Source organism: Coregonus lavaretus, assembly GCF_964263955.1.
Source record: "Coregonus lavaretus genome assembly, chromosome: 14".
In the NCBI taxonomy this organism is placed as follows: domain Eukaryota; kingdom Metazoa; phylum Chordata; class Actinopteri; order Salmoniformes; family Salmonidae; genus Coregonus; species Coregonus lavaretus.
Genome location: NC_140001.1, coordinates 37517599 through 37529675, shown reverse-complemented (window position 1 = coordinate 37529675; position 12077 = coordinate 37517599). Strand labels below are relative to the sequence as shown.

The 12077-nt window shown below is 43.3% G+C and overlaps 1 protein-coding gene across 1 annotated transcript in view; it reads left to right on the top strand.

Annotated features, from left to right (window-relative positions):
- Positions 1-9240, top strand: part of nsmfb (NMDA receptor synaptonuclear signaling and neuronal migration factor b) — a gene marked incomplete at its 3' end in the record, with an annotated part of 32636 nt that extends 23396 nt beyond the window's left edge. Inside the window, exons 6-15 of the mRNA XM_084176308.1 lie at positions 2398-2450; positions 3528-3617; positions 4280-4407; positions 4705-4788; positions 5282-5315; positions 5451-5521; positions 5685-5764; positions 5899-6001; positions 8490-8565; positions 9143-9240. Coding sequence (XP_084032434.1) covers positions 2398-2450; positions 3528-3617; positions 4280-4407; positions 4705-4788; positions 5282-5315; positions 5451-5521; positions 5685-5764; positions 5899-6001; positions 8490-8565; positions 9143-9240 — 817 coding nt within the window. The remainder of the gene's footprint in view (positions 1-2397; positions 2451-3527; positions 3618-4279; positions 4408-4704; positions 4789-5281; positions 5316-5450; positions 5522-5684; positions 5765-5898; positions 6002-8489; positions 8566-9142) is intronic.
- Between the last annotated feature and the right edge of the window lie 2837 nt (positions 9241-12077).

The window sequence follows — 12077 nt, the reverse complement described above, 5'->3', positions numbered from 1 at the left end:
TATCCCCGTAGATTTTGCAGTGACGTAGTGTCCCCATGAGTGACGAACACTGAGCCAATCACGGCGTAACTATAGAACATTCTTTTTTTTCTCCATTGTTTGCAAATTGATATGTGACAAGTTTTAATGCCAAAATAACATTCAAAACATGCAAAAAAATATAAACAATATATACAGTGCCTTCGGAAAGTATTTTTTCAAATTTTGCTACATTACAGCTTTATTCTAAAATTGATTAATTAGTTTTTTTCCCTCATCAGTCAACACACAATACCTCATAATGACAAAGCAAAAACAGGTTTTTAGAAATTCGTGCTAATTTATAAAAAATTAAGAAAAAAAACGGACATATCACATTTACATAAGTATTCAGACCCTTTACTCAGTACTTTGTTGAAGCACCTTTGGCAGCGATTACAGCATCAAGTATTCTTGGGTATGACGTTACAAGCTTGGCCCACCTGTATTTGGGGAGTTTCTCCCATTCTTCTCTGCCGATCCTCTCAAGCTCTGTCAGGTTGGATGGGGAGCGTTGCTGCACAGCTATTTTCAGGTCTCTCCAGAGATGTTCGATCGGGTTCATGTCTGGGCTCTGGCTGGGCCACTCAAGGACATTCAGAGACTTGTCCCGAAGCCACTGCTGCATTGTCTTGGCTGTGTTCTTAGGGTCGTTGTCCTGTTGGCAGGTGAACCTTTGCCCCAGTCTGAGGTCCTGAGCGCTCTGGAGCAGGTTTTCATCAAGGTTAATCTTTCACTCAATTCTGACTAGTCTCCCAGTCCCTGCCGCTGAAAACATCCCCACAGCATGATGCTGCCACCACCATGCTTCACCGTAGGGATGGTGCCAGGTTTCCTCCAGATGTGATGCTTGGCATTCAGGCCAAAGAGTTCAATCTTGGTTTCATCAGACCAGAGAATCTTGTTTCTCATGGTCTGAGAGTGTTTAGGTGCCTTTTGGCAAACTCCAAGCTGGCTGTCATGTGCCTTTTACTGAGGAGTGGCTTCCGTCTGGCCACTCTACCTTAAAGGCCTGATTGGTGGAGTGCTGCAGAGATGGTTGTCCTTCTGGAAGGTTCTCCCATCTCCACAGAGGAACTATAGAGCTCTGTCAGAGTGACCATCGGGTTCTTGGTCACCTCCCTGACCAAGGCCCTTCTCACCTGGCTCTAGAAAGTCTTGGTGGTTCCAAACTTCCATTTAAGAATGATGGAGGCCACTGTCTTCTTGGGGGCCTTCAATGCTGCAGACATTTTTTGGGACCCTTCCCCAGATCTGTGCCTCGACACAATCCTGTCTTGGAGCTCAACAGACAATTCCTTCATCCTCATGGCTTGGTTTTTGCTCTGGCATGCACTTTCAACTGTGGGACCTTATATAGACAGGTGTGTGCCTTTTCAAAACCAATCAAGTTGTAGAAACATCTCAAGGATGATCAATGGAAACAGGATGCACCTGTGCTCAATTTCGAGTCTCATAGCAAAGGGTCTGAATACTTATGTAAATAAGGTATTTCTGTTTTTATTTTAAATACATTGACAAAAATTTATAAAAACCTGTTTTCGCTTTGTCATTATGGAGTATTGTGTGTAGATTGCTGAAGAGAAAAAATATGTAATCAATTTTAGAATAAGGCTGTAACGTAACATAATGTGGAAAAAGTCAAGGGATCTGAATACTATCCGAAGACACTGCATACATTTTTAGCTAAACAGCTGGGGCTCAAAACAGGTGGGGCTCTGCCACACCTGTCCTGAATCACGGTTCGCCACTGAGCCATACCATTGCATCTGTTTCCTTAAGAAAGGGCTTTAGTAATTGCCTCTGTTTTACTCAAATGGTTATGAGGAGGCAATGTACCAGGCTCCGGTAACAAGGTTATCGCTACGCATTACTGAATCTAGTCAGTATTTACATTCTGTGTAACTAAGATTACATGTATACGTTTTGTTTTAGCTTATACACTGTCAGTGGATGACAGCTGAATCACATAAACTTATTTCACAAGCTTGGACATTATTTTTTCACAGATCCAGAATGTTTTTGATCTTTTTTTCTGAGAAGGTTTTTGGATGAGTCAGACTGACCAAACTTGGAAAGGAGTTCCTCTCTTTTGATCCGGTTGAATCAGGTTGTGGTTGAATCAGGAGTTTGAACGGAATCAGATATGACTGAATAACTTCAAACACTCAATCCCCCCCCGCCCCCGTCCATGAACAGGCATTGATTGACAAGCTGTTTCACTTTCCTGTCCAGGTAAGTTACTAAACTCTTACTCTTCTTCGTCCCTTTTCCTTCCTTGTCTGTGGCTTTGCCCTCTATGCTCTCTCTCCCTCTCTTCTCCCTCTCTCTCCTCCCTCTTTCTTCTCCCTGCTACTCCTCTGTTCTTTTCTACGACAGGAACTTCCGGAAGCACCTGAGAATGGTGGGCAGCCACAGAATGAAGGCTCAGAGTGAGTTCCCCAGTGAGTGTGGCCGTGGTGCCTGTGCCGTCGTAGCTTTTTACAATGTGTTCTACTTTCGTCAGTGTGGTTGTGCTATATGCATGCAGCCTATACAGTACGTGTCAGTGTGTGCTGGATAAAATGTACTGCATGGTACATTTATGCATTCATAAATAAGTGTGGCATGGCTCAATATGAACTAGTTGAAGCTATAGTAAATGGAACCAACACTTTGAAAGTGGTGCAGCTGTAGTAGTATAGTCTCCCAAGCACATCGAATCCCACTTCACCCACCACTTTCCACCTGTTCTCCCCTCTAAATTCTGTGTCCCTCTCTACATTTCAACCTGTCTGAAAAATAGACATCGAACACCCAGGAGAAAGTGGTCCAAGAGTCAATATAATCAACATTATGGCAGAAAAGCTTTCAAGTTGGGGTTTTATAGTAGGATGCCTGGTTAGAAGAAGCTGGTAGAGGTATTGACTTTATTAGCAGCTGTTAAGTGACTGGGTGGTTTGGATACAACAGTCCCAGCTGTGTGCTGGAGTACCAGATGCTCACCCACTCAGTATCACCATGTCGTGATGATGACTCAGTCAGAGCAATACAACAAATGTTTTCAGCCAGGCTGTTTTGTATGAGCCGGGATGTGTTGTACATATGGGAAGTGTGTGTGTGTGTTGGCATCTGTGTAGAGGACTAAATTCCACTTCATGGTGAAGGAAGTTTCTGATGAGTTTCTAGCGTCTGTGTTGAGTGGCTTCATCCCAATTATCTCTCCTTTTTTCCCAAAGTGTGCGCTTGTTCACTTCCCTTCACTGATTTGAAAGGAAATTACTGTTATAAGAAATATGGTGGAAACTCCCTCTAGCCTCCACCAATCCAATACTTTTAGATTTGTGGGAAGTAGTGAACAAGTGTACACTTCAGAAGAAAATTGATATTATTGGGACACACCCAGTGGGTTTTGGGGTTGATTAGGGAAAGTGTGTGTGGCACTCTCTCCCCCGGCCTCCTCCTCCTCCTCCTCCTCCTCCTCCTCCTCCTCCTCATCCTCCACTCATTCTCCTCCACTCCTTCATCAGCATATGCCGAACGCCGAGCCAAGAGTTTCAACCGCTCCTGGAGTGACCCCACCCCCATGAAGCCTAACTCTCTCCATGGCTCCAGAGACAGTGAGTCCACACACATACTATACACACACTCACTCATGCAAGCTGATGTGCCCAGGAGACATACGCAAACACACTTTTTCACTCAAGCATACTCGGCACAAGCATGTACAATTAAAAATAACTTTACTGAGGCACAAACGTGCACTATACCTACACTATGTACATGCACACACTAACACAAACACACACACACTCATTTGAAAGAAGCTCCTCTGTACAGACTGTTTGACCCTGATTCTATTTGTCCTCGTCCTATTCACGTCTGACTCTTGACGGTGACGGTCTACTGTACCTTGCGTCTGTACGTCTGTCCTTTACGCCTGTACTGTGCGTCTCTGCCGTCCTCCCTATGTGTCCAGGGTCTGTCTGAGCCTGTGCTTGTATGTTGCAAGCTTTGTCTTTCATCTAAATGTTTGTGTCCGTGTCTCTCTGCAACCTATTGTCTATGTATCTGATGGCTTTACGTGCCTATGATTTCTTGTTCTATGTTTAGGGAAGGGATAATGTCTTCCATTTCCTCGACGTGTGTCTCTATGATTCCTGTCTTCTTTCTCTTTGCAAACAGCCAGGTGTGCTTCTTCTGTTTGCATACTCTCCTCTAATCAGCTCTGTTTGTGATCCTTTCATCTCTCCCCAACCGTGTGTGTGTTTGCTTGTGTCAGGTGGGGACCTGCCGTCCTCGTCAAGGGCTCTAGATGAAGGGTCACAGGAGGATGCCGACTGGGAGGAGGAGAGAGAGCTGGAGAGAGCAGCCTGCGAGGGAGAGGACTTAATCCCACCCAAAATCATAGTGAGATTCTCAGCTCACCTAAGAGACCAGTTAGCCATCTCATAGCAGTGCAAAGAGAATATGGGAGTGTGTTGTTAATAGCTAAGTGTAAACTGTAGTTGAAAACCTCTGTAGCTCTATTCTATATGACCTTAAACAGATATCATACCACTCAGTGGAGATAATGTAGAGTCATTTCTGACTAATTTATTTGTCTGTTTTCATTGTTATTATGATATTACTTACAGTATATAATGTACCCATTGTAGACAGTTTTTCGTTGATATTTGTATAGATGTTGAGTCTGTCTTCTTCCAGCTAATATCCTCTAAGGTCCCGAAGGCTGAATATGTCCCTAACATCATCCGTAGGGACGACCCCTCGATCATCCCCATCCTTTATGTGAGTCCCTCTCATCCACTGGTCCATTGTACTACTCCTACCTGTTATTTATTTATTTAACCTTTATTTAACTAGGCAAGTCAGTTAAGAACAAATTCTTATTTACAATGACGGCCTACCCCGGCCTACCCCGGCCAAACCCGGACGACGCTGGGCCAATTGTGCAGCGCCCTATGGGACTCCCAATCACGGCCGGATTGTGATACAGCCTGGAATCAAACCAGGGTCTGTAGTGACGCCTCAAGCACTGAGATGCAGTGCCTTAGACCACTGCGCCACTCGGGAGCCCAATGATAATATGATAATACCTGGATATTCTGATGACTGTCATATTGATTTAGGAGAGTCTCTTTTTCCTAATGATTAAAGTACATATGGAAAATATATACTTTTTAAATGCTACGTTATAACGTGCATACCACCCCGTTCACACAGTAGTTGGAATTGTCTTATTGTCTTATCTTATTGTGTCCTATTTTAAATTTTTCTGTAGGATCATGAACATGCCACATTCGATGACATCATTGGTGAGTAGATTATGTTTGTTTTTCATTCATAGTATGCCCTGAATAATGATCATAGTACAGTATGTGGCCTCTCTCCCCTGCCAGCAGAAAAGTAGCATTTATACTTTCCTCCCTCATCTTTCCCTCCAATCACAGAGGAGATAGAGAAGAAGCTGACGGCCTATAGGAAAGGCTGTAAGATCTGGAACATGCTCATCTTCTGTCAGGTGAGAGAGAGGAAGGGGAGATGGTTGAGACAATATCGTGTGTTTGCGTGCGTGTGTGAGTGGGAGAATGGGTTCTTATTGTCTAAAACTCAGTGTTTAAGTCAGCTTATTGTTGCTGCAGTTATTATTGCATGCACATAACTGAAATGAACCTGTTCTCCAGGGAGGTCCGGGGCATCTGTACCTGCTCAAGAACAAAGTGGCCACGTTTGCCAAGGTGGAGAAGGAAGAGGACATGATCCAGTAAGATCACTCACTTCTGACAACAATATCACCATGATAACTGTCACTGGATTGCAGAAACATAGACTAAAGTCATACACTATTATAAAAATGCAGATTCATTTAATCTCTGCCCCTCTTATTTATATGGACAGGTTTTGGAAGAAGTTGTGTCGGTTTATGAGCAAGCTAAACCCTGAGCCCAACGTCATTCACATAATGGGCTGCTATGTTCTGGGGAGCGTCAATGGAGAAAAGGTATGGATTTATAGTTTCCCCTATTATAGTTGCATAATTCTGGTAATTTTCCCAAAGTTCCCTGGTTTTCTAGAAATCCCATTTGGAGGTTCCTGGATTTCCTGATTCCATGAATTTCTGCCAAAACTTTTAGGATTTTGTGAAAGTGACTGAAATGTTACAACCCTAGTCTGGGTACCAGTCTGTTTAGATATCATTCCACTCCTTGACACTCCTTGTCATTAACTTATGTAAAGACCTGTTTCCTATTCTGTCACTGTAAACATTTATTACCACAACCGTACTGCTTCTTTATAGATTACTGCACAGTATATAGGTCTATCCCTCTCTTTTTATTCATGTAGTCAGTATAGAGCCGCCCACCACCCACCCACACACCACTGGTACATAATTTACACACTGTGAATCTACTGAATGTGTCAGTATGATGTAGCTAGCCCTGGGCTACCTAGCTGGCTCTTAAGCTCCTAAACTGACACTGCTAAACTGTCATGCTGTCATATAGACAGACAGAGTGCAGGAGGCAGGTTCACTGCTAGGCAAATCCCCGTCTTATCTTAGCTCATTGGTCACCATAGCAACACCCACCCGTAGTATGCGCTCCAGCAGGTATATCTCACTGGTCATCCCCAAAGCCAACACCTCCTTTGGCCGCCATTCCTTCCAGTTCTCTGCTGCCAATGACTGGAACAAATTGCAAATTGTAAAAATCCCCCCCCCCACGTGCGCTCACGCACGCACACACACACACCCCTGCCCTGGCCCTCCTCACCCACAGAGACGTACTGGCAGACACTGCAGGGAACAAGCAGCTATGCACACAAACAGTTTCATGTACACACACACACACTCACTCAGGCACGCACACACACAGGCACTTAGTTCAGATGGTCTTGAATATGCATGCACTCTCACACAGAAATTCCGTACACATGCTACAGTATATGTGTTGACTCATTTAAATAATTGAACGTATAGTTCAACACATGCATGCATTTTGTACTTTAGCACGCTGTACAGTGTGCCCACACTCTGACACAGACAGCAGTGTTGTTCCAGTCTATCTGATATTTTCCTACCCTGGAGTGTCTGTGTGTGTGTGTGTGGCAGTCTGGAGGCTGGACAAGTCGCAGAAATGAAACAGGGAAGTATTTTTCAGTGCATTTATCAATGTTCTCCTCTGCTATCTGTAATCCCCTGCTACCTCAGCTGGAATGCAGATAGAAAGCTTTAGTCATCCGTCTAATAAAAGTCTGCTAGTTTCAGAGAGACCTACGTACCGGTACACACTCAGCCTACCTAACTGCAACTCAACTCTAACATCTCCTTGATTGATTTTGGGTGTCTCCCAAATGGCAGCCTTTAACATATATAGTGCACTACTTTCACCAGAGCCTATAGGGAATGGAGTGCCGTTTGGGACGCAAACCTTAACTTTGTTATACAGCTCCTTTCCACTCCTTTAGTTTTATTCACTCCCTGTACAGTCTTCTTTTGGGGAGCAGTCACCTCTAGCCTAAAAAGGACAAGACATAAACATCAATAGTTCCTCCTCTGAATTCTGTTAATCCTTGGGTCTGCTGATTTATGGCGATATAATCTACCACCAAATCCTTCTGTTGTACAGTATTCCCCTCTTGAATTAAAACAGTGACCCGGCTTTAAGGGTTCAGACTATTGTTGTTAATCTCTGTCAACACAGTCAGGGGAGTTGAGGTTAAGCGCTGTAACACTGTAGCACGCTATATTAGCAGGTTCAGAGTCCCGCTAGGGGTCGTGAACCCTGACCTCTCCCATAGACACACACAAACTCTCCAGAGGTTCCGTGCATTGATTTAGTTCCTGAGCATGCTGCTACTGCTACTGCTGTGTGAATGGCGTCAGCAGAGAGGAAACTGGCTTCTGGAAAAACATGTTAATTGGTTGCGAGGCTCCATGGGGCAGTGGCACTGGCTGGTCCAGACCGCAGGGAGTGGAGGAGGAGAGCAGGAGAGGAGAAGAGGTGCAGGGAAAGGGGAGGTGCAGAGAGAGAGAGGAGAGGGGAGGTGCAGGGAGTGAGTGGAGAAGTGGGCAGGAGAAGGGTGATGTAAGGTAATGTGCTCTGACAGGCTCTCTCCAGCAATGAGCACTCTCCTCGTACACAACAGCCCCCGAACAACAGATACTCAGTGAGACAAACACAGGTTAACACTTCAGTGTCACTTCCCATTCTGCTGTATGCACAAGACACACCCATCGTTCACTCTGACCCCATCATTCCCACTATGAAGTGCTCTTTTCAGTTGATGTTATGACATATTTACCTTTGCAGTTAGTTGTATTGCTTTTGGAGGTACAACTGAGTGTTAATTTCCTTTGGAAAAATAATGAGTGACAATATGTTTGCAATTGTTTTTGTTGTGAACAGAAAACAATTTTCACTCCTCTCAAGAGGTTTGTCTGTTTTGCCAGATGGGTGTTTTGAAATGTAAAATGTTCTCCTTCACAGCTAATCCAGAATCTGAAGCAGCTAATGAGACCTCATGTCATCGAATTCAAGTCCCCACTAGAGCTATCTGCGCAGGGTGAGTGTACGACCACACACACAATTTCACATATGTATAGATTTTCCAATATCTGCTACATGCTGTGCAGTACACGTTCCCTGAATCCTAGCAAGGCAGACCAAGTTAATCAGGACATTAGGGAACACGCTGACAGACGTCTGAACTTCCTGAGATCTGAACTCACCCCTCATCAATCATTTCCCCCTGACACTTATTGATGTCATGCTAATTATTTCTCAATTAATATCTCATTACCTCCACTGAGTGTTTTCCTCTCCTCTCTCTCTCTCTCTCTCTCTCTCTCTCTCTCTCTCTCTCTCTCTCTCTCTCTCTCTCTCTCTCTCTCTCTCTCTCTCTCCTCCATTATTTCTACCAGTTTATAGCTTGATCAAGCTTTACAGTACATAAACACTTCAATCAACTGTATATTACAATCAACGTTTGAGAGTAGTTGTTGGGATAAAAAACAACAACACGTTAATTATTTTCCTTTCTGAGAACAGATTAGCTAGTGGAGAGGGGTGAAGAGAAATCAACTGTACTTAACTGGTGCCCCTCGACCCAACCCACCCTCTCTCGCTCTCTCTCTCTCTAGGCAAGGAGATGATCGAGATGTACTTTGACTTCCGTCTCTTCCGCCTGTGGAAAACCCGCCAGCACTCCAAGCTGCTCGACTATGACAACCTTTTGTGACATTGCTCACCTTTCACCTTTGTCAGCCTACTGGCTGTGTATCTCATCACCGATAGCCTATAGTGACGGCTTTCCTTGAGAGGTCCTGGAAGGGAACGCTCTGTAGAAGAGGTGCAACAGGAAGACTGGGTTCAGGTGGTTTTACTCACGGAGGAGGCTTCAATCCTCAGCTCTCAGACAAATTGAAGGCATTAAGTGAAATCCAGTAGCAGCTACTGTCAAGAGGTGAACTGTATATTTCCCCTCATCCATTTTCACTGTCACAACTAATGCCTCTACTGAGAGAGAACCAGAGCGGGAGAGAGAAGGTTAAAGAGAGAAGTGGATAGATCATCCTTTAGTCTCAAGAGAAACATAGAGTTAGATTTTTAGCCCGGGAGCCAAGAAAGTCTTCTTGGAAAGAGAGAGAGAGAGAGAGAGAGAGAGAGAGAGATGCAGCACCTGCAGGGAAAATAAAGACTCTTTGTGAAAAGGGAGAAGAGATGGCGACAGATTCTCACCTTTGTCTACCTGTCAGCTGTGTGAACTCAGAGATGAAAGCAATTTTTTTCAGGAAGTACGTAGATCTCCCTAAGGACCTAAATGTATTTATAAAGTGCTTAGGTTGTTTTCAGAGCATTAGAGAATAGATTTCCATTACCTATACATGTACCACAAATAGAAAGGATGATACTCAAGTAGTCTTACTAATAATTCAAAGTATCTATATATCGTATAACACAGCTTTTATTTTTTACTTATTGTATTAGTATTTCTTATGGACTGTTTGACTTGAATAACTCAGGGTTACTGCTATCCCTCGTATGATACTTGGCGTCAGTCGTCACCTCACGTACCGTCATAACGGAATAGGACGGAGATGTCTGTCGACTAGTTCCGATCCTCTCCACCCGCACATGTGCGTGTTTGAACAAGGGAGGTCGTTTTTTTAGATTCTTCATAGACTAGGTCAATTGTAGCTTATTACTCATTACGAATGTAATAGTGACACTGTACCAGAACCCTTCCATGTTTATGTTTTACCCTGCTGAACTACGGACACAAACTTTTCTTTCTTGTAGTGTTCAGTTCACTCCCAGGGAATGAAACCCTTATGCTGTGAGCTCTCTGTCTTACCCTGTGTGTCTGCATTGCATTGCTAACTGTGCATCACCTCATACTGCCATGAGGTTTATAGAAAGTGGACAAGGCCTAGCCTAGATGACTTTTTTCACACTGATTATGGTAATGATTCCTCTCTATATATCTACAGTATATTTACTTATATTTAACTAATATTGCTGCTTAAGTTACTCTCTGCACTGCCTGTGTTTTTCTTCATTCTTGTATGATGTATTTTCCGAGGCACAAGATCACGAACCAAAATGACAGGAATCATATCTAACTTCTGATTGGCACAAAATTGGATAGTGATGGATGGAGAGGATGGCGTTTTCCCCATCCTCTCCATGTGCTCCTTCTCCTTCCTGCTTGAACATTTTAGATGCGTCCCAAATGGCACCATATTCCCTATTTAGTGCACTACTTTTGACCAGGGCCCATAGGGATATCAGATTCAGATATCAAACCAAGATCTCAGTATTCTTGTCATGTCAATTCTTATGGCATTTACTTTCTGTGTATTGTGCTATTGACTCTTAACAAATGGGCTTTCTGTCTAGCCTATGTGATATTGTACAACACTCAGTCGTGGTACAGTACATCTCATACACACGCAGAGCAGTTCTGTGAAGGAGCATGTAATGATATTGAGATTGCTTTCTAACTTTTGCTTGTGCTCAAGTGGCAAAATAACATAATTTAAGGATTTATTTCCAAATGTCCTCCTTAAACTGTTCCACCTGAGCAAATAAGTTAATGTGTGTGTAGCGCCTCAGTGTGTGTGTGTGGTTTGTGATGTGGCTCTGCAGGGGTACTGAACTGTGAGGAGTGGTCATTATCAGTGTTTTCTCTTAGCTGGTGGAGGAGGGGGGGGGATGATAATACACATCTTTATGCATCCATGTGGACAGACTCAATACAGAGAGACAAAAGAGAGAGGCCATTTTCTTTCTATTCCTTAAGATTTGCTATTATTCAGTAATGGTGGTACAGAGTGTACACTTCTAACAATTCTTTGTTGACCTTCCTAGAATGAGGGAGGCACACCATGTATTTTACTCACTCATAGTTTTTCACATTTAACTCTTTCTCAATAACATACGAGTATTACTGTACATGCATTGTATTGATGTGCAATCAACATTCAGTTTATGTGCCACATGGGTAGTGTATCTCTCCCCACTCCTCTGTTTAATGTGTACCTTTACAAAAGTGTTAACCAAGGATACAAACCCTCTATCATGTAGCAATAGACTTTGTAACATTTCCTACACTGTTATTAGAAAATATGTTTTGCCTTGTTTTGGTTCCAACTGGAGACTGTTTACTTTACTTGTCCCCAATGCACCGCAATCTCCAACATTACTGACTTTGAGAGAGAGAGAGAGAGAGAATTACATTTTTTTTTAAATGAATCATTGATGTATGGTTCTGCTTTAAAACAGGATTATGACGCTGGAGATAACCATCCTTTAAATACCATGGATAGAGGAATATTTATTATCTGGTATTTGAGGGTGATTTCAAACCAATGTGCCAGCGGAGGAGGAAGTGGCGGAGCGAAAGTAGTGCACTATATAGGGAATAGGAAGCCATTTACGTAAGAAGAGTACTGTACGAGGGCTATAGCAATCTTTCTTGGATAGTTGACAGTTGGCACAGTAGAACTGATTTGTGATGGTAGTTAAGATGACAAGCATGAATAGACATTAAAACTTTGACATTGCAAAAGAGAG